Genomic DNA, 22,229 nt, shown 5'->3' with positions numbered 1-22,229 from the left:
AATAACAAAAGCTCTACTCTAGAAATTTCTAAAAAGTAACTGTTGAATGTTATTTAAGCTCCCAAGCATCTGTCTGAAACAAAACATTATGGGTTGCTCACTGGTGGTGACAGGAATCCTGTTCTATGAGAATCTCTATATTTTTGGAGACTAAAGAAGTAAAATAAACTAATAAAGTATATAGGGTAAAGGGACATCTCCTTAGGAGAAAAATTGAGCCCTGATGAGGTAATGTATCCATCCACATAGTGTTTATAGCAGCAGTACGTAAATGGTTTGCTATTGCTTTTCTCTCAGATTTAATTTTTGGCCCCAGTCCCTGGGATTTCCAGATGACCGGTCATCCAAATACTATGAAAGTCTGGCCATGGTTAACTTTTTGAGATCGACCAAGGTTGTTTTGGTTTACCACAAACAGAAGAGATTAAACGTACAGATTATTCATGCTTGCTATTTCCCTTGCTTTCCTGGTTAAATGGTAAGAGTTCCTGGCAATTCAGCACATGTAGAAACAGATTACAAGAGAACAGAACCCACAAAGAAAGTTCTTTCTCTATTACTTAAAAAAAGCACACGAAAGATGGCAGCAAAATAAGAGACTTTCTGGAGAATTTCAAAACACATCACCTCTTATAGGAGAAGACAATCTTAAGATAATTTGGCTTGAGGTGTTTTTTTTTAATTGGTGTGGTTTTACAGGTCATAATTAGCCTTTTGTATTGTGTCCAGAAGTTGGCTGGCAGCCGGGTTTCTAATGGGTATCTTCTGTTAGCACTTCATGTGCCAACTGAAAATCTTTCTATGTATCTGAGCATTTGGTGGCATTTAACACGGAGGGCTTTTTTTTTTAGTGCTGGGTCTGCTATTTAATTGCCATGGTATGTTTTTATATTCAATGGTTTTTTAAAAAATAGTCCTTCTTGCATTATAGTAAGTAATTGTCATAGGGCCTCTTGAGGATCGTCTTGCTGAAATACAGGTTATAATTGTAATATGGTAATGAATTAAATCTGCTTGGAAAGGAATGTGAAATGAAGTACAGAATTATTAGCAGAGTACATTGAGACTTGATTAAGCAGCATTTAAAAGGTCCATTTATTTATTGCAGTTTTATTGTGCCCTTGTTCCAAAAAAACTCAGGGTAAAAACCCTAATTAGAGAGAATGACTGACACAAGGTCTTTCCACGGACATAATCTCCAAGTGGGGATGTGAGCATGGATTTCTGTGATTCTGGTCTCATACTTGAACCATTATATCACTTTGGACTATATGAATGCACCAACATGCTGAGCTGCATTTCAAATAAATGCGATTCCATTTTCATTCCTTATGTGTCTGTTTACAGAGGATACAGTCATTAAGGACTTGTCCCCTTAAGGACAAGCCGAGATTATCTAGATGCAAAAATTGGCGATACAGCTAGAAATCTGTTAGTATTTTTTTTGCACAAGAAAATAATACAGTCAGTGGGGCAGCTTTGCAACCCTCCCCCCTTCAAAGTGGAAACCTTTATCTGACATTTAACTTCTATTGTGTGTCAGCTGTTTGCGTTTCCTTCTCAGAAGTGTTCGCTCTGTAGGCAGGTTGCAATCTTTAAAGACTCATCCCCAAGGGCATTGACCAAAGAGGCCACCCAATATTTTTTATTGATTGTTGTGGCAGCTAAAACTATTGTTGAAGAACAATGTAAGGTATCTTTGCAAAAGTTGTTGCATTGGTGAAAGGGGTGAAGATTTCCTGAACTGAAGCCTGCAGTTGCCCAGATTGTGGAGACAATTAAAAAACCCACCATTATATGGATCCTCTCTGTGTATGCTGAGCAACACATGATCTGACCTATTGATCATCACTAGAAGCAGCTAGTTTCCATGCCCTCTGCAATAAGCAGGTCTGTGCTGAGTACCTCTTTCAGTATTAATACCTAATTATCTGATGTATAAGAGCTCCTCTCCATAGGCAACTATGTATACATTTTCATTAAATAATGAAAGATGATGATGATGATGATGATGATGATGGAAGGGACCTTGGAGGTCATCTAGTCCAACAGGCAGGAAACCCTACACTTTTTCAGACAAATGGCTGTCCCGTCTCTTCTTAAAAACTTCCAGTGTTGGAGCATTCACCACTTCTGGAGGCAAGTTGTTCCACTGGTTAATTGTTCTAACTGTCAGGAAGTTTCTCCTTAGTTCTAGGTGGCTTCTCTCTTTGGTTAGTTTCCATCCATTGCTTCTTGTCCTGCTTTCAGGTGCTTTGGAGAACTTTGTGGCAGCCCCTGAGATATTGGAACACTGCTATCATGTCACCCCTCACCCTTCTCTTTATTAGACCACCAATGAGAATCACTGAGCAGTTCACCTACAAATTAAGTCACTGTTTCTAGTTTTTCAAAGGTAGGGATGTTGGCAGAACTCAGTGCTCAGCGTTAGTGAATCTGTACTTGGTGCAGGGTGTTTAAATGGTTGAAAGAATTACCCATTATCTCTCTGCCTGAGTTGCTGCTTTGGGATTGCCACCTCTCATTTTACAATAAAGTTGTACTTGCACAGTTTGTTTGTTTTTAACACAACAAAGATTGCAACACTATAATGTATTAAACATTCATTAGTAGCAGAACTGTGCCTTAGAACTTTATTCTGTGGGTAGATTTGAGTGGGGAAGACCACATGGCTCAGCCACAACCATACATGGTAGGAATACTGTATGAGTGAGATTGCCTATGATTTTTGTTGTCTGTATTGTTTTTATTTGATTCTTTTTGTAAACCACCCAGAATTACATTGTTACATTGTTTTGAGTTTAATGGCCATCTGCATTCAATAAGCAGATAAATAAATAGGCAGGAGTAGAAAGAGGGTTAACTGATTTTGGAAAATGGGGCTGCAGAACAGTGATTGTAAGCTAACATGAATTCAAATTGATGATATCGTAGGTTGTGTGATCTCTAAGTATCACTGAGCTGGCAGTCTTTGAAAACATCTTTAACTCCAGATCTAATTTGATCTAACTCAGTTTTGCTACTGCCATATAGTGACAATGTCCCATGTGTAAGCAGAACCTTTTCACCTACAAAAGTTTACTGGTTTATTAGCAGTGAAAGCTAATTCTGTTGAGTTGTCCCTTTATCTCGATGTTATTTAACAATTTGTGTACAACTGTTATTCTGCATGGCAGTTATCAGACAACAGATACAAAAATGTATCTTTCATCCAAATAGTTTATAATCTAAAATTCTGTATAAAGAAACAGAAGATTTCATGGTTGGAAATAGTGGAGCAAGGAAAATATCCTTTCTCATTTGTTACATTTAACTGGGCTTAGTTTCAGTAGATAGAAGGAAGAATATAAATTCAATTAACTTACATGGATTTTGCTTACTTTTGGTGGACTTGGTACTAAAGGCTTTGGGGAGACATCCTGTGGAAAAAGGAGGTAGTATAAAAGTGTATTAGGAGGAAGTTCTGAACTGAGAGTTGCAGCTGAAAAAAGACATTATTTGATGCAGCAGAAGAGCTTCAAGCGTCCATTGACATCTTAGCCAAAGAACTCATGTTACTGATTGACATTAAAGCACAATCAATCAGGGACCAATAGACACCCAATGCTAGCTGAAGCTATACTGTCTGGCCATCATGGTCCACTTAATTCTTTTATTCTACTGTAATTATCTTCTATCTTCTGCTTTCTTAACTAGGTGATGGCACCAAGGTGATCTTGGATGATCTCAGAAATCTAAACAAGGTTGATCTCAATATTTAGATGGAAGATTGTGGTTTTTGACTGGAGAGTACAAAATATCTCAGGACAATGATAAACAGTTGCCATATTGGGGGCAGGAAAAAACTAAATGGGCTTGTACACAAAGCTGGTGTGAACACAAAGGAGACTTTGCTTATAAACCTCTTTACTGACCACCATACAAGCAGGAGACTTTCAGAAATCCAGTTTTAAATCAGCAACATTTGAATACACTCATGCCACTTTCTCTATGCCAGATAGTCTTAGTGTTGTCTTTGCATTCATTGCTTCAGCTTTGATTCTGCAGTTATAAACAAACATTTTGAGTAGGATTGTCACAGGTATAAATAAATTGTAACTTTATTCATAGCTTTGCCTGCTGAGGTATATGCCTTTTTTCTTTCTTTTTTTTTGACAAAAGGAGAAAACATGTATTTTACTGACTGGCATTTTTGTGTTTACTTGCCTTTCTTTTTTCAGGAAAAAAAGTGACATGTGTAACTGTGCTAAAGTGATATTTATATGTATCTTTTGACATTGGCTCTAAGATGTGACGGGGAAAAAAATAAAAAGCCTCAAGGGTTTTGTTTATACATTTGACTTTTTTATTAGGCAGTATCTTAAGATACAGGTCTATGAGGCTGAGTTCCTTTGTTCTTCTTGTACTGTATAGACTCTGCCTGAAAGAGGAGAGAACTTGTGGTATAAAGCCAGAATTCCAGAAACTGAAGGCCACACATCTTACATTTCCTGAGACTGAGAAACACTCTGCCATGCCGTTATGTCCTAGCATAATGCTGGTGAAAAGTGATAATAAGGAAGGAGAAAAAGCCATATTCCCTATGTCAAGGTTGTGTTAGTCCTTTGAAAGCGCCAGGGGACACATGGTGATAAATAGTGTGTTTTCCCCTGCTTTTTTGTGTGCAACTGTGTGATGTTGGTTTGTTTCTTTTTATTGGAAGAATAGGTGTAAAATTTTAGTGGAGATTATTAAAAGAAGAAGCTCCAAAACTATTCCACTCCAAATCCACTAATTGTGGATGTTTCAGCTTTCAGAAAACAAAGTTGGGCATTTCATGGGGCCTGCTGTGTTGCTCATCTCTTTTTTAAGGCACTTGTCTTTAAGTGCTGAAGAACTATTTCCTAAATACTGTTTATTTATTTGCAGATTATATCCTACTTTTTGTCCAGTAGTTCAGGGCGGTGTACACGGACCTCCCTGTCCTAGTTTTTTCCCCCCACAAGAACACCTTGGTAGGATATATTGGGTGGAAGAAGAATAATGATAGCTTCTCCAGAAACTTGTGGGTTAGTTTAGGCCATTGGTAGGCAACCTTGGCTCTCTTATCACTCATGGACTTCAACTCCCAGAATTCCTGAGCCAGCATGGCTGGCTCAGGAATTCTAAAAGTTGAAGTCCACAAGTCATAAAAGAGCCAAGGTTGCCTACCACTGGTTTAGAGATTTAAATATGATACAGATTTTTTTGGGAGGGGGGATAATCATGTAAAACAAGATCAGATGATTTTGGGGGGTGCTTTGTCTATGTACATATTGCATTTCATTGGATGCCTTGAAATGCATTGTGATGCATTTCACTACAATGATTCTATGTCACATAGCATTTTCTTTTTACTAGTTGTAACTTGGTAGAGAAAAGAAGGAAATGAAACTGAAAAAAAGTCCCTGGTTATTTCTCTTCCACGCATGTAACATCTGGCAAGAAAAAGTATTAATTAAGGGATGATATTGTTCATAGCATTTCTTTACACATGGTAATGGTTTCCTAGTACAAGTCAATCATTACTCACTATAAACACTCTTGATTATAAATATAAGCATAATTCATTAACAAAAGGAGACATTTATAAATGCACCACTTTCTGTTTTTGTTCTACCAAATAAAGTTTCCGTTAGGAAAAAAAAATCTAAGAAATATATTCATTTCAACTATATGAGTAATTGTGTGCCACCCAGAGTTGTTTTTGGTAAGATGGATGGCTATGTAAATTTGATTAATAAATTTATTAATAACTAAATAAAAAAATCTTTCAAGCTTTTTTTACTTCTTCTGTTGGACTCTGTGTACTATTTCTTCAGGATTCATATTTATGGAATATAGAAATGGCTATTAGGACACTCCTCAGGTGTGATTGAGTATTGACAGCCTGACAATTCACACTGAGAAATAAAGAAGTATCTCCCTTCTCCAGAGAACATTAAGGATTGAAAAAGTACCAAAGCAACAACAGTAGCAGCAATCCACTATACCACGGGTCTTCAAACTTTGACCTTTTATGACTTGTGGACTTCAACTCCCAGAATTCCCCAGCCAGTGTGCCAAGTTTAAAGACCCCTGCACTATACCTTTCTAAAGACATTTTAAAGGAACAACTGCTAATTAAAAAAATGCCTGATGAGATCTGAGGAAGTTCAGCAGTCACAGAATGTAGAATGATAGTTGGAGTAGTAACCTAAAAAGGAGGTGAGGAACACAGAATGGTGTATCCTGCAGAAAGACGTAACTGGTTGATTGGCTTTGGCTTGACTTTTCTAGTTTGAAAGGGGACTATAGTGTAGCAGTTACAGGCAGAAGATATCAAAGCCTGTTAGAAAAGCACAAATAGATAGGTTTCTACCTCAAAAACAATTAAGTTAATGTTTGATGTAGGAGTTGCAGGAGAAGGATATGGAGGCATGGGGAAACTGTTGAGAGCTATGCCAAGTTGCTTAAGATGGACAGCCATATAAATCTTTTACATACATACATAAATAAATAAATAAATAAATAAATAAATAAATAAATAAATAAATAAATAAATAAATTTTTTAAAAAAATACTGAATTGGGATTGGTTACACTATATAGGATACCGAGCTAAGGAGTCCTGTAGTGCTTTAAGAAAAAAAGAGACTTTGAAGAGGAATCTGAAGGCAATGCATACCAGTTGGTATACATTTAGGCAAGGGTCTTCAAACTTGGCCCTTTTATGACTTGTGGACTTCAGCTTCCAGAATTCCTCAAGTCATAAAAGGGCCAAGTTTGAAGACCCCTGCATTTAGGTCAGAACCGATCCATTCTTTATTACAACCATTGATCAGAATGACAAGTCACCACAGATTTGCAATAAATATTGCGGTGTGGAGTGGTGCTTTTTTTAGTGGTACTGCTTGGCAACAAATTTAAATGTACCTCAATTTTGTTGTTGGCGCATTATTGAGAACCATAGTTTCTCAGAACAGAAATCATATAGCACACTTGATAGCTGTGTCCTCTTGACTCATATTAGTGATGCATTACCCTGCACACATTACAAGGGGCATAGCTTTTTGAAATCATTTGCTGTGGCTTCTTAGGGCAAAGTGTCCACCCTGTGGCCAACAGTATATATTAGAAGATGGATTAGATGACCAGAGAATGTAGCTAGAATTTACACTATATGAATGGAGAGGTCAAGATGCAGCATTGTGATTTTCACCTAGCATTTTGAAAAATGCTATTACAACTAATATACATTTCCAGAGGTTCCAATAATTCAACAGATTAACAGTTTCTCATATAATATTGCTGAAATGTTGAATTGTCATAACATTATTCTCATCCTGGTTAAAGCTAGATAAATTGAATTTAAGTTTAACTGAAATCAATAGTATTAAATCTTGGACCGATAAAGTTTTGCCTTTGCAATCTTTCTTTAGAATATGTCTCTACTAGTTCTGAATTTTAAAATCATGGTTTTACTTGGAGGTTCACAAAACTCCCAGTAGGAACAATTGTGGACAACATTCTTGTTCTACAGCAGGGCTTTTCAACCAGTGGTACGGGTACCACCTGTGGTACATTGGCACCTGGCAATGTGACCATCCTAGAAAAGTGGTAGTGGGGGAAGGGAATGAGCTGAACCGGTGGCAGCACCGCACAAGCCTGAGCGAGAGATGGCTGGAGCTGCAGGGCTGTCAGGGCTCAGTGGAAGCGCCAGCATCAGCGCTTCTTCAGGACTGTCAGGGCTCACTGGAAGCGCCAGGATCCGTGCCAGGCTCCAGCTGGAGCTCAGCGCTGATCCTGGTGTTTCTGCTGAGCCCAGAAGAAGCACCGATCAGCTGGAATGTTGCAGCATCTCCAGGGTCTTGTGATTTACATTCAGATGTTTGGCAACTGATTCATATTTATGACTGTCACAGTGTCCCAGGGTCATGTGAAGTGAACAAAACCTGCTGCAACCATCCAGCAGACAGGGGGAATAAAAACCAAACACCCCCCACTCCACCCCCACTGCTAATCCTCAACAGAAATGCTCACAACTATGAAAACCTCAGGACAGGAGGATGAGCGCCACCAGGCAGGCAGGCAGGTGTCTTGCTCGGCTGTGGCTTGGGGGGCACTTTTTTCAGTGCCATTGTAACTTCGAGCAGTCACTAAGCGAACTGTTGTAAGTCAGGGACTACATGTACTTCATCACTTTTTTCCTTTTTTTTTTTGGTCACATTTTTGACACCTTGCTAGGTGACTGGTGGTACTCGGATGTTGCCATATCCTAAAAGTGGTACGATGGGTGAAAAGGTTGAAAAGTCCTGATCTATATTGCTCCATGGTAGCATCGCCCAGTGGAATTGATCAAAATAAGCGTTTGGATAAAGTCTTCAAATGTTCTGAGCATTTAATATATATTTTCTTAGCAATACTTATTTTGCTCATCCTTTCTAACAACTGCATGAAATAACTCAGCATTATTATCAATATATTGCAAATTATGGGGAAGAATGTTAGCTTAGTAAGGGCACCTTGTGAGTACTTGGACGTTGCCATATCCTAAAAGTGGTACAATGGGTGAAAAGGTTGAAAAGCCCTGTTCTAGAGCAGGGGTGTCAAACTGCCAACCCGTGGGCCGGATGCATCATGCTGAAACCGCGCCCACCCCAGCTCCGGCAATGGGGAAAAGTCACAATATGTTGTGGCACGTCACATGATGTGGCGAGTTTGACACCCCTGTTCTAGAGCAATGAAATCATGCCCCTACAGGAGCTTGGAATAGGATATCTACACAGTTACAAGAAAACCCCAGTGTGCATTAGCTTTGAAGACTTAAGTGTATGTGTGTGTGTAAAACACAAGCAAGAGTATGCAGGCAAACCAATACACAACTTTTCAGAATTCTGGAATCTGAACATTATTATCCTACTTTGCATTTATTGAACTTATTCATCAGTTGTTAAATTGTTATTAAGATTTGACTGTTTTTGATACTTTTCCATCTTTGTCCTCAATTAGAGTCCAAATTTGGTTTTTAAGCCATTTGCAGACAGCATTGTCATGTTGCGTGATGAGAAATGGGAAAAGGTCCGGAGCATATTGACCCCAGCCTTCAGTATTGCAAAGATAAAAGAGGTAAGATGCAGGCAAGTGTCACAATCACACATACAAAACCCTTTTCTTTTTCTTTCTGCTCTGTGTTTCCCAAATGTGCACTATTACATAAAAAGTGATCCACTCATCCACTGCAACATGGTTAATGCCTTACTGGTAGCCTTTGCAGAATCTCTGCTCCTTTAAGGAGAAGGGTTTCTCAGTATGTCAAGGTGTTTAATTAGAAAATGAAGAATGAGCTTCGTTTCAACTAGACAAATAACCTATATGCAGTTTATTTGTGTTTTTCTAACAGATTTGGACTCCAGATCCCTGTGATTGATTTCTCTCCCTCCCCAAAGGATATGACATTAGACATACCACTTTGGAATCCCTCCAAAAATTGGGAGGTCCCTATAAACACAGGAAGACCAATTTCCACATAGAAATTCAGTATATATTTAGCAGAAATGTTTGGTTAGCATTCCTTCGCAGAATCTCAACTAGAACAACTTTCATGTGTGAAACACCATAAAAACAATAATATCTATGACACTTGCTATTCAAGTAGGTTCAAAAGAACAGTGCGACACAATATCCATTGCATTTAGAGCAGGGGTGTCAAACTGCCAGCCCGCGGGCCGGAGCATCACGGAGAAACCATGCCCATCCCATTGCCGGCAATGTGAAAAAGTTCTGATATGTCACGTGACATCACGTGACGTCACGAGTTTGACATGTCTGATTTAAAGCATGCACAACTGCTCTACACCCTGTTATTGACAAAAATCTAACAGATGAATTTTTGAGGTGACCAGTAGCTTCATTTTTTAAATTATTTTGTGTACGTGAAACTACATAAGTTCAAATTGTTATTTGCTGTGGATGTAAGCTTTAAAAAAAATTACACAAATGAACCAGTCCTTTGCAATCTAACAATCTCTTGGGGAAAGCAAGGATTGGAAATGCTCCTTTGCTGCCATGGTCTCTATGTGATGTGATATGTTTCTCTGTTTCACAACCTAGTCTTATCCAAGAACTTGATCTAATTGGTTTCATAATACCTTAGGCCATTTTCCTATAGTGACTTAAAGTGTTTTCATAACATTATCCAGGCATCAGTGAAACAAAGAAAAGCCTATCCTTATTACTCTTATTTTGGCACAGGGATATTGAATAATGCCAGATGAAGTTGTAAGTCACTACTGTGGAAATGACCAGTTTCACAGTGCCAATAGGAAATTTCCTGACTTGATTTTTCCCCCCTGCTTATATAAGCATATCTTTTTTTCAAGAGCTTCCTAGCGGGCTAGCTTTATTAATCTTTTTGCAGCAAAATGAGGAATGTTGTGACACATTAAAAATTAATAAACCACATGAGATTACATGAATGACTTTAAAATTGTTGTGGCAGTTTAAAAAAGAACTAATTTATTAGTGCGTGAACTTTGCAGGGATTATTGAGCGCATGGCCTTTGATAGACAAAGTTTATGCAATAATGCATTTATTGGCCTTTGAAGTTACCACAAGACATTATGTGTTTTGTTTCCCTAGAGTGTCCTCAAAAGTAAAGCTACCACAACATTTAAACACTTCATATTTAGTGTACAAAAATTGAGATTTCCTCAAAGATGCATCATTAAAAAGTGCATTTTCTTAAAAAAATACTTTTGAAAACAAAGGCTTACGGCAGGGGTCTTCAAACATGCTGTCTGAGGAATTCTGGGAGGTGAAGTCCACAAGTCATAGAAGGGCCAAGTTTGAAGACCTCTGGCTTAGGGTAAATAGTTGGAATATATGGAATATATATGCAAAACACATAAATCAGACTGCCTGCCTGTCTCTTGCTCTCTCTTCCCTCCCTCCCACCCCAAGTTTTAAATCCCAAACCTTTTCCTGCTGTCTTTTGAAGACATTTTCCCAGCCTTGTGATAAGAGGGTACCTGCTCAGTGTTTGCAGAGCCCTTCTGGCTGGCCCATGCACAGTTTGTTCCTGCTTTGTCAACATCAATCCCTACAATATTATATTTCTTCATCTGTTTCCCAACTCAAATAGTGGAAAATAGTGCTGTCACTTTTCAGCATCCAATGCCAGAGGAGGCTTTAAAGTTTGCTAAAAAAAAAGGATTGGCTGCAAGCTACCCACCTTTAAATTAAAGCTTCTGCTGATAGTCTGCATTTAGCTATCACAGTTTAGACTGGCAACTTGGTTGTTAAACAAAATGGGTATTTAGAGAAATTGCAACTGTGCTTATGATTTTACAGTATTTTGGCTTTCTTTTGCTTTACAGAACTGCAAAGGTTGTAAATGTGAGAATTGTTTGCAAAGTTACTTTTTCATTATCATCATCACCATCATAACTGCAATGGTTGTTGTATGACACAGTCACTAAATGAGGACTGCCTGAAGCTATTTTTCTAATTCTCTTCATTTTTATGTTTATTTATGGTTTTCATATAACTTGTTGCAATATATGCAGACATATTTCTACGAATAACTCTCTGGGCTCACACATACAAAACAGTATGTGCAAAATAAAATGAGAATTTTTTTAGCACATGCCTATTTTTATCCAATTCCCCACAAAAATGTTGATTTTTACTTTGCCAACTCTGCCCCTCCATAGTATTATTAGGCTCTTCCAGGAAAGCAATAGGTCTTAAATTCCAGCTCAGATTAACACAAGCACATGAAATGCAATACAGCAATATAGTCCCATTAACCTAATACCTATTTTACTCAAACCAACTGAAAATTTGGATCCTGTTTTTGTTAATAAGAAGTATATCTTTCTTCTACAAGTGGGATTTGCCTAGATGACTGCTCAGGAATGGTAATTACTCTTTCATTGGTAATTTGGTCTTACCCAAGGCCTGCCCTAGAAAAAGAACTCTTGCTGTCTTCTAAATAGATCATTTCAGAATTAATTTCTCTAGATTATAGTCATGTATCTCTTCAAGAGGGCATCTGAAAGTGTTTGGGGGTATTAATTTCTCTTGCTCCCTAATCTAATAGCCTATTTCTCTATATCCACTCATCAAGCATCTGGAGACTTAAATTTATCATGGGATAAACTTCCAGTTCATTAATATGGTCTCTTAGGTGAAAATGAGGGTAGCATTTTCATTACTGAAAATTCTTCTCCAAAGGATATATATGGAGAAGATCATTCTTTTCCCTCATAGTCATACTCTTAAAAAGGAAATATGTTTCTCACGCCATTGGCTGTTCTTCGGTTAGAAAATAAAATTACTGGACATAAGCCTATGTTGTTTTGACATGCTGGTGTCGAACTCTACAGTAGCATCTAAATGTGTCTGGCTTCTTTAGTTCTATAGACAGCTGTTGCTTAGCAACACCAGCTGTCACCCCCTTATTATGGTAAATTCTAATTGGCCATAAGCCTGCGAAGGACCCCTGATTAATCAGAACTGACAATATTATTGGTAACGCACCTAGACAACTAGCTTATTCCCTGGTTTGATAGTGAATTTGAGAGGATTTAAAGTAAGGGAAGCAATAAATGTAAATTTGCTCTCTATAATTTGGAGGGAGAGAGGCTAAAGAAGAGAGTTTTGTATTGCCTTGACAGAAATTAATCCCTCTTACTATGGGTCATTGGCACAAGACAAATCTTTGCCTCTGTTCTTTCCCTTCCTTAAATCTAACAAAAGATAAAACCCCTGGTATGCACAGAGCCAGACCCTGCTGGCAGGAGCCAGACATGCTTTAGAAGGACAAATAGTTCCTGGATATTGTGCTTTGCAGGGATAGATGTCTCTGTTTACAGAGTTAATTATTTAAGTCAAGAGGAAAATTCACACTGTTGCATTTTAAGCGGCACAACGTGAAGGAAAGCAAAAAAACGTCCAGAGAGGAAAGAGAGCAGGAGTTTCAGAGAGGAAAATTACAAACAATTGCACTTTTAAAACAACAACAGAATATTTGTATTCATGCTTCATAGCAAGTCATTTTAACAAGAAATAAGCCACAATCGAGTAGATTCAGACAATATAAAGCACAGGTTACAAAATCTTAAAGATTGGCAAGTATATTATTATACACAGCTTATACAACACCACCATCCATGCAGAGAACATTTGCATTAACTGCAAAATAAAGAGAAATGAGGGAGGCCACCAAATAGCCCACTGAGAATTAAAAGCATGCACAGAAGAGCCACAGAATGCAAGAGTTTGTGGGGGGCAAAGACAAAATAATAAAAGGGAGTGCAATGCCGTGCAATGCTTTATCTTGAAAGTAGATATGACAGATACCTGGAGCCAAGGTGGTTTTTTAAAATATATATATATATTTGAATTGATCTAGAGGAGAAGAGGAGTGTTGTTATTTACCTGAACCTACAAATAGCAGTAAAGAACAAAACAGAAGCAAAGGGACAGCAGGAGGCAGTTCAATTTCCATTTGCATTCCATTTTATTTTTTCTATGTAAAGCTTGAGTTCAGAGGAAAAATGTGTTGCATTTTAGTATTTAGCATGATAAAATGCCATAGTTCTATTCCAACCAAGGAATATATGAGGATTGTAGGCTTTTATCCCTATAATGACTAGATACTGTTGTTACTCAATGTTGCCCACATTATGGTTTATGCTGCAATCTCTTTCTTGAGGGCTGTCTTCATATGTCTGGCCTGACAAATTCACTATTTTCAAATATGCATTTCGGATCATCGTTCCATCTGTGTGACGATGCGGTGAACTCTTTAATGAGCACCTGGCCTCATGTAAAATGTATATTTCCCAGTTATTTATGTAAAAAATGAATGTGCCCTCCCCCCCTGAAAAAAACAACAAAAACCTATGGCTGGAGTCTCTAGACTCTCTCTAAAAATTTGTATTTACAGTATAGGTCAATAATGATAATTTCACTAGGTCCTCAGCAGACATAGATTTTTATTTGTTTTTTAAGGAGTCTGAACTTAGCATTATAAAAAGTTCATCTTGTTTTTTCCCTGCCTTTCATAAAGCTAGGCACATGCTGTTACTAGGAAATACACAAAACACGCTTGTGGAATTTTACTTCATTTGCTGTTTGTTGAAAACAAGTACTGGCAGGAATCAAGCATGGAAAATTTCAACCTGAAGGGTTAAAGTTCAGCATTATCACAAGGAAACCTAAAATAGTGGGTTATATCAAAATGTTGAACAACCTTGCTGAGTTTATGAAACAGGTTCCACTGTTTATTTATTTAATTTGTGTACTGTTCTTCACAAAATATTACAGACCAATTTACAGAAGCAAAATAAAACTCAAGGAACTATAAAATTCCATTTGTTCCAATCCAGTGAACACGTCAACAGGTCTAAAGATATATTTTGTGTAATCAACGAAACTGACTTCTGTGACACAGTTGATCCAGGACTATATATCTACTTCACGGAAATGTGACTCTATCGAGAACAAATAGTTCTTTCATTCAGTAACACCTGGTGTGTTTTTTCCCCAGCATTCTCCATCTCTACCTTGTATGCAGCTCATTTTAGTCTCTGGAACAATGTAATGAAGAGGCAGGATTGACGATATCTCATTACAAACTTTTGCATAAACTTCCTTAGCAGCTTGATATTTAGCAATGCAATTAACTCCTCTCAGTTTGTCATTTTTGATCTATCAAACTCACTTTTTCCAGGGTTTCATGGCTGAGGCTAGTTTAGTATTCGTAGTCTTTGAGTTTCTAGGCCAGCAAGTGAATCACACCAAGTTGGCTCTCTGGTTAATTGAACTTGAGAATTTTTTTAAAGTTTGCACTGAAATTAGCATGTGTTTTGACACGCATTTTTTGAAGCATACACATTTATGTTAGCAATATTAATAAATGCAGTTTTTTCACATTGAAAGCAATTTGTGTATTCTTATCCTGAATGTATGCATATGTGTGTGTGTGTGTATACACACACTCACACAAATACACACACACACATATAATTACAACAGAAATTAGAACAGAAAAAGTGTGCATTATAAACTACATTTCAGTTCTGTATGCTCTTGAAAATCAGAAAATATTTAAATGTGAACTAAAATAATGGATATACCTTAAAACAAAAAAAAACCCTTTTTAATATGACATAAAATAATACTATGTCAGATTTGCTGCACCATTTTGTTCTTGGAAAGTTATTCCTCTTCTTTGTTACATTTAAAATTATTGATTTAGGATGCTTTCTGTAGGGTAGCAAACAGCTACCCTAATGTTTCAGGATTTAAAAATGAACCAAGAAATCTCTTTTTTGGAATACACACACACACACACACACACACACACAAAATTAAAGAGTTATATGTGCAAACAGAACTCTGCAGTAATAATTACATATAATTATGACTTCAGTCATCAGTAAAAACATGAAAAGAGCAAAAATAAGTGAGTGAAAATTAGACTGTTGAGAGCTGCAATTGACTCTGGGTGGATATGGACAATTCCTGTTCATTTAAGACAGTGTTTTACAAATTTGGTGACCTCAACTCCCAGAATTCTCCAGACAGCCACGTGGTGATATAGCAGCATGTATTGATAAAATGAGCAGAGATCTCAGTAAAGCTGCTGATCTTCTGCAGGAGGACAACATATTAGAATTCTGTAATAAGACTAAGCATTAGCAGTAGTTCTTAAGTTTTAAGATGGCTTAATGACATTCCAATTCATTTCTACGGAAATGTGTTAAGAATGGATGATTGATTATATTATACCAAACTACAGGAAGGCTTGATTTAGTGCTGCGGGATAGACTAGAAGAATGGAATATCCTATGTTTAAGAATCTCTTGTCAAGTTTGATAAATAACTTTGTTCCCCTGTTCAGCTGACATAATCCAAAATATATTGATCTTTTATTTTTCCTGACTGTTCTCTTGTCATTATCAATGCATAGTTCAATGTATAGTTTTACCCACACACACCATGGAAAATTGATTAAACAAAAGTGCAGAATCCTAAGTAATTGAAGGATATAGTTGATGAAGTTTTTCCTTGCATATATTACAGAGTTAAATTACTAATAACTTGATTAATAGGATAAAATCATTTGCAAAAAACCCTGTACATATTTATTTCTGTGCATAGCATTGCCTCACATTTAAATTCCTGGAACTCCACATAGCTCGGGGAAATCTGGTATATGGTACTCAGGAACCTGTTAGCAAATTGTAATGCTTAATGTGACAGAGAAGAAAAGTATTAAATAATTGAACACTATTACATGATTAAATACTTGACTGAAATTTCACATTCAAAGTTATTTAAAAGAGCATTTGAATTGTGATTCTTGCCATCTATTTATTTATGTTATTCAGTTAATTTGGATTTTATATTGCTTGTTATATGTTTCATTATAACCCTATTTTTATTTTGTTTACTATGGATGTTTTAATAGAATTTATTGGAAGATAGTGCAATGTATCAAAGAACAAAGCCACCATCTTCACTTTTTTATCAGCCTGCTACAGATGTAGGCAGAACCAGGCAAAATAGTGGGTGAGGAGAGGAAAAAAAATAACCCTTTAAGTTAGGTTTATAAATAATGACAATCATCCTTCAGCTGTACCAACAGGCTGAAAAATAGCTTTTATCCGTGGGCTGTTAGGCTTTTAAATGGGACATAATCTTATGCAGAATTGACTTGGGAGGCCGGTGTGTGGTGTAGTTGGTTCACATAGTGTGGTGGGATGGAGGGTTTGTTGTCACTGTGTGTTGGGGGGAGAGAGCACGGGGGGAGGCTTAGCTAATCTCAATGTACACATGTTGTACTTTGACAATAAAGGTTTATTTATTATTATTATTTATTATATATTTAGCAATTTCCCTCTGGCATCTTCATAAAATTACACTATTATGATAATCATCTGGCTTGGTTGTCATATCTCAACTTTTCAAAGGTTACGTATGGCCCTAGCAATTCAGATTATGTACCTCTATTCTCAGATTACAATACTGACTTTTTAGGAGGCCCTTCAACTTGCTAAGCTTGCATCAATAAAATTTGTGACATAGCTTAAGACATTCCCTTTGCCTGATTTAAAAAATGATATTGCTTTCATTTTACACATACATAATAAAACCACAGCCCTAACCTATATAGCTAGGTACTCTGAAGTGGTTTTCCAGTCTCGTCACAATTTAATAGTAATTTAAATAATCCAAAGTTTGAAAGAGGGGTCAAAGAGGCCATCTATGTCAGAATTGAATAGCCCTCTCTCAACAAAGAGGGAGATAACATCATCTATCTCCAGTCTACAACACAGTCCTTTCAACAGTTCTAAGACAGCTCCACACCCATTTCCACTCTTCAGGTGACCTTGATGTCACAGATAAACCTCCAGATGGCCTCAACGACTCTCTAAAAGAATGCAAATAATCAGCTGTCTGCAAGGAATATCAATCCTTCCATTCCCCACCATCCAGTCAGAGCTGAAGAAGCTTCTTGGATGAGAAATGAAATGTCTTCAAAGGAAAAACAAGAAAGTCCTGTTGCCTTGTGAAAAAGCATCTTTGGGACGACTATAGTCTCCCATCTTGCCAACCAGTTTGGCTACAGTAATTCTTAGGATATCAAGGAACTGTGCAGGAGTGATATCTGTGCCAGATGAAAAGGACTGATGATGAAAACATTCAAAAAGGGTGCTTAAGAAAGATAACTATAGTGAAAGAAAATCAGAAAATTAGGTGCCTGCTGCTACAGATAGCAAAATTTGGAAAGAATGAGGATTGGTCTGGGACCATCAGATAGAAAGCTGTGGTACGAGATAGGAGAAGAATACAACAAATCACAATAGCCTTCCCTGTCTTTGCCTTTGATTCTGGTATCATCATGGCAATAATTAAGCAGGTGCTTAATTAATTAAATTAAATTTATGATTTATTAAATAAGGAGAATATTGAACACTTCAATTTTTTTAAAAAATACTTTCATGCTGAAGTTCAGTGTAACTCACTCTGGTATATCTACCAAGTATATAGACTTCAATTCTTTGAATTCCCTAGCTTGCATGATTGCAGTATTGCTGAAAATTCTGGACGTTGAAGATGACATGTTCTAATAATAATACTCGTGTATCAGACTGAAGTCTATGTAGCACAGCATTCTGTTCCTCACAGTGGACAACCAGATTCCTCAGTAAAGGAAAGCATAACTTTCTGTTCCACTTGTGTCCTAGCAACTGTTAATTTAGAAGCATGTTGTCCCTGAACTTGTTGATAGCATATAATCATCTTGACATGCAGCCACAGATAGTCTTAACCTCCACAAATTTGTCTAAACTCTTTTAAAAACTGCACAACTTAGCTATGGTATTACTTCTTGTGGACACTAGCTCTATATTCTAATGTGTTTGGCTGTGTCAAGTCTTCACCGAATACCTTTTTATAAAATGTTAGCTGTGGGTTAACAAAAGTTTGGAATAATTAAGGGAGAGGTTTCCATTTTTCAAATGGCTAAAAATTTGAGCTGTTTCAGCAAAGGAAAGATTTAATTTGCAGATTAGTACTACTAAAATTTAGGACTCCTTTAAGTACAGTATATCAGACCAGAATGCCGGTTTTGTTAGAACTGAATGCTGCAAATTATTAAATAGGCTTCTGCATTCAGGAAATTAAAAATGAAAGTATAAATAATAATTTTTCATTACAATCCATTATATAATATTTGGCTAATGGCATGTAGAGCTAGCCAAATAATCGCTTGGTCTTTAGTAGTTAAAATTAGTAGGGTACAAGCTAACATAGAAATCAGAAGCACTTCACAGTCTAAAAGCAAGCACGTTCTTAATTGACAGTCAATGGGGAAATTAACACATTCACTTCATGAGAAAGAGATGAACAATCAATTCAAATAAAGATGGTGAAACAGGACATTTTGAGGGAAGATCAATATAATCATACCTATTCAGTTCCAGTCAGAAAAAAAAAGAAAGTAAGTCAGTAGGATACATGGCAAGGTTTCTTGCCAAGACAAGGAAATAAGGGATTCAGAGTAAGCCTAAAAGATACACGAGTCTCTTCTCCAAGCGAGCATTCATCTACAGTTAGTCCTTGACTTATGACTGGGTGTTGGGAGTTACAATAGACTTCCCTTATGCTCAGAGGTTCTGACAGCTGTTTCCCTCACCCACTCACCTCCTGCAGTTATGCCACCACATATCAGGCACTTTGCAACCAGCCCACATTTATGGCCATTTGTAGGGTCACATGACCACAATTCATGACGTTTTTGCCAAAAAGTGTTTATGGCAGTTAACCACGCTTAACAACTGCCACAAAAAGGTCATGAAATCGGATTGGTCAGGTGATGATCTGCTTTACAACTATCATGCTTTATGAGCATAATGGGCAGGCTCTATTATGTCAGGAACTAATTGCATACCCATGTTAAAGGGAAGCATTTTTGCATGGAGCCAAATTAATTTGGGAGTGATGGGCTCCTGCGGTGGAAAGGAGCTTGGAAGTGTTCTAGTCTAATCCTCTGCCCAAAGGAGGGCATCACTCCCTGGATGAAGAAGGAGAAAAAGACAATCACTTTCCTGGGCGGGCTTGACTTAAATGAGCTCTGATAGAAAATGGCTTGGATAAAGGAAAAAAAATCGTGAGAGAACTGTATCACACCTTGCTTTCCTCTGACTCCTGGGTTGTTATTTCTGTAAGGATTTAGCTAACAAAAAAGAAAATCGAAATCCTCCTACAGGCTTTTAGGAGGTCATCAATACGTTATTAAATAAAAAAAAGAAAAGGCAAATCTGGGTTTTATTTCTCCTATGTAGCCAAGGGAAAAGGATAAGGAGATTCTTTAGCACCACGGAACAGTGATGGACAGAATCTCTTAATTGTTGCATTGCCCTAACCCAGGGTTGTCAAATTGCCAGCCCCCGGGCCACACGCATCATCCAGAAGCCACGGCCACCCCACTGCCGGCAATGGCAAAAGCATCCTCATACGTTGTGTGACATCACATGATGTCATGAGTTTTACACGTCTGCCCTAACCAAAGGATTTTACTGAAGTGACCAGATATGGCAAAAGTCACAAAATATGATAAATGTGGAATACTGGCTTTATTAGATTATACTAATGTCTTAAAATCATAATCATAATCATAATAGTGAAGTTGGAAGGGACCTAATCCAACCCCCTGCTCAGGCAGGAAACCCTAAGATGATGATGATGATGGAAGGGACCTTGGAGGTCATCTAGTCCAACAGGCAGGAAACCCTACACTTTTTCAGACAAATGGCTGTCCAGTCTCTTCTTAAAAATTTCCAGTGTTGGAGCATTCACAGCTTCTGGAGGCAGGTTGTTCCACTGGTTAATTGTTCTAACTGTTTCTCCTTAGTTCTAGGTTGCTTCTCTCCTTGATTAGTTTCTATCTGTTGCTTCTTGTCCTGCCTTCGGGTGCTTTGGAGAATAGCTTGACTCCCTCTTCTTTGTTTTTATTTATTTATTTATTTATTTTTATTTTAATTCCATTTATATCCCGCCCTTCTCCGAAGACTCAGGGCGGCTTACAATTTTAAAGCACAAATCAATGTGCTTAGCAATAGCCTTCATTCTATGTATATGCCTGCTTATTAGGGCTTTTGCCCCCCCAAGCGGCATTATTACAAAGTCAGCTTAATTGCCCCCAACAATCTGGGTCCTCATTTTACCTACCTCGGAAGGATGGAAGGCTGAGTCAACCTTGAGCCTGGTGGGATGCGAACCTGCACTAATTGCAGGCAGCTGGTGTTACTTAAGGAGGCATTAGCCCACTGTTCCACCAAGGCTTTGTGGCAGCCCCTGAGATATTGGAACACTGCTATCATGTCAAAAGTGCGTATAGTCAAGGCTATGGTCTTCCCAGTTGCAATGTGTGGCAGTGAAAGCTGGACCATAAAAAAGGCTGAGCGCCAAAGAATTGAGGCCTTTGAACTGTGGTGCTGGAGAAGACTCCTGCGAGTCCCTTGGACTGCAAGGCGATCAAACCGGTCAGTCCTAGAGGAGATCAACCCCGACTGCTCTTTAGAAGGCCAGATCCTGAAGCTAAAACTCAAATACTTTGGCCACCTAATGAGAAGGAAGGACTCACTGGAGAAGAGCCTAATGCTGGGAAAGATTGAGGGCAATAGAAGAAGGGGACGACAGAGAATGAGGTGGCTGGATGGAGTCACTGAAGCAGTAGGCGTGAGCTTAAATGGACTCCAGAAGATGGTAGAGGACAGGAAGGCCTGGGGGCCTTGTCCATAGGGTCACGATGGGTCGGACATGACTTCGCAACTAACAACAACATCATGTCACCCCTAGTCCTTCTCTTCATTAAACTAGACATACCCAATTCCAGCAGCCGTTCCTTATATGTTTTAGCCTCCAGTCCTCTAATCATCTTTGTTGCTCTTCTCTGTACTCTTTCCAGAGTCTCAACATCTTTTTTACATTGTGGTGACCAAAACTGGATGCAGTATTCCAAGTATGGCCTTACCAAGGCATTGTAAAGTGGTATTAATACTTCACATGATCTTGATTCTATCCCTCTGTTAACACAGCCTAGCACTGTGTTGATCTGTGTTGGCTTTTTTGGCAGCTGCAGCATACTGCTGGCTCATATTTAAGTGATTGTCCACTAGGACTCCGAGATACCTGTCACAGTTACTACTATTGAGCAAGGTACCCCCTATACTATACCTGTACATTTGGTTTTTCTTGCCTAAATGTAGAATCTTACTTTTTTCACCATTGAATTTCATTTTGTTAGATAGTGCCCAGTGTTCAAGTCTGTCCAGATCCTCCTGTATCTTCAGCCTGTCTTCTGGAGTCTTGGCTATTCGTGCCAGCTTGGTGTCATCTGCAAATTTGATGAGTTTCCCATCTATCCCCTCGTCCAAATCGTTGATGAAGATGTTGAAGAGCACTGGGCCCAGAACAGAGCCCTGGGGCACCCCACTACACATTTCCCTCCATGTAGATACTGTTCCATTGAGGACCACACGCTGAGTACGGCCAGTCAGCCAGCTACGAATCCATCTGGTGGTGATGCTGTCATTTACATTCAGCAGAAGGACAATAAGAGATCTTTCTGTGTATGTACATATATACATAGATATATTTGTGTGTGTCCATGCAGATGCAGATACAGACATACATAAATATTAGCATTGCTA

At 38.0% G+C, this 22,229-nt stretch overlaps 1 protein-coding gene across 1 annotated transcript in view; it reads left to right on the top strand.

Annotated features, from left to right (window-relative positions):
* TBXAS1 (thromboxane A synthase 1) overlaps positions 1 to 22,229 on the top strand; it is a 251,158-nt gene that overhangs the window by 138,580 nt on the left and 90,349 nt on the right. Inside the window, exon 6 of the mRNA XM_081331580.1 lies at positions 9,009 to 9,125. Coding sequence (XP_081187706.1) covers positions 9,009 to 9,125 — 117 coding nt within the window. The remainder of the gene's footprint in view (positions 1 to 9,008; positions 9,126 to 22,229) is intronic.

This window comes from Vipera berus (genome assembly GCF_964194415.1).
Source record: "Vipera berus genome assembly, chromosome: 6".
In the NCBI taxonomy this organism is placed as follows: Eukaryota; Metazoa; Chordata; class Lepidosauria; order Squamata; family Viperidae; genus Vipera; species Vipera berus.
The sequence above is the reverse complement of the archived record's forward strand: the minus strand, read 5'-3'. Positions and strand labels throughout refer to the sequence as shown.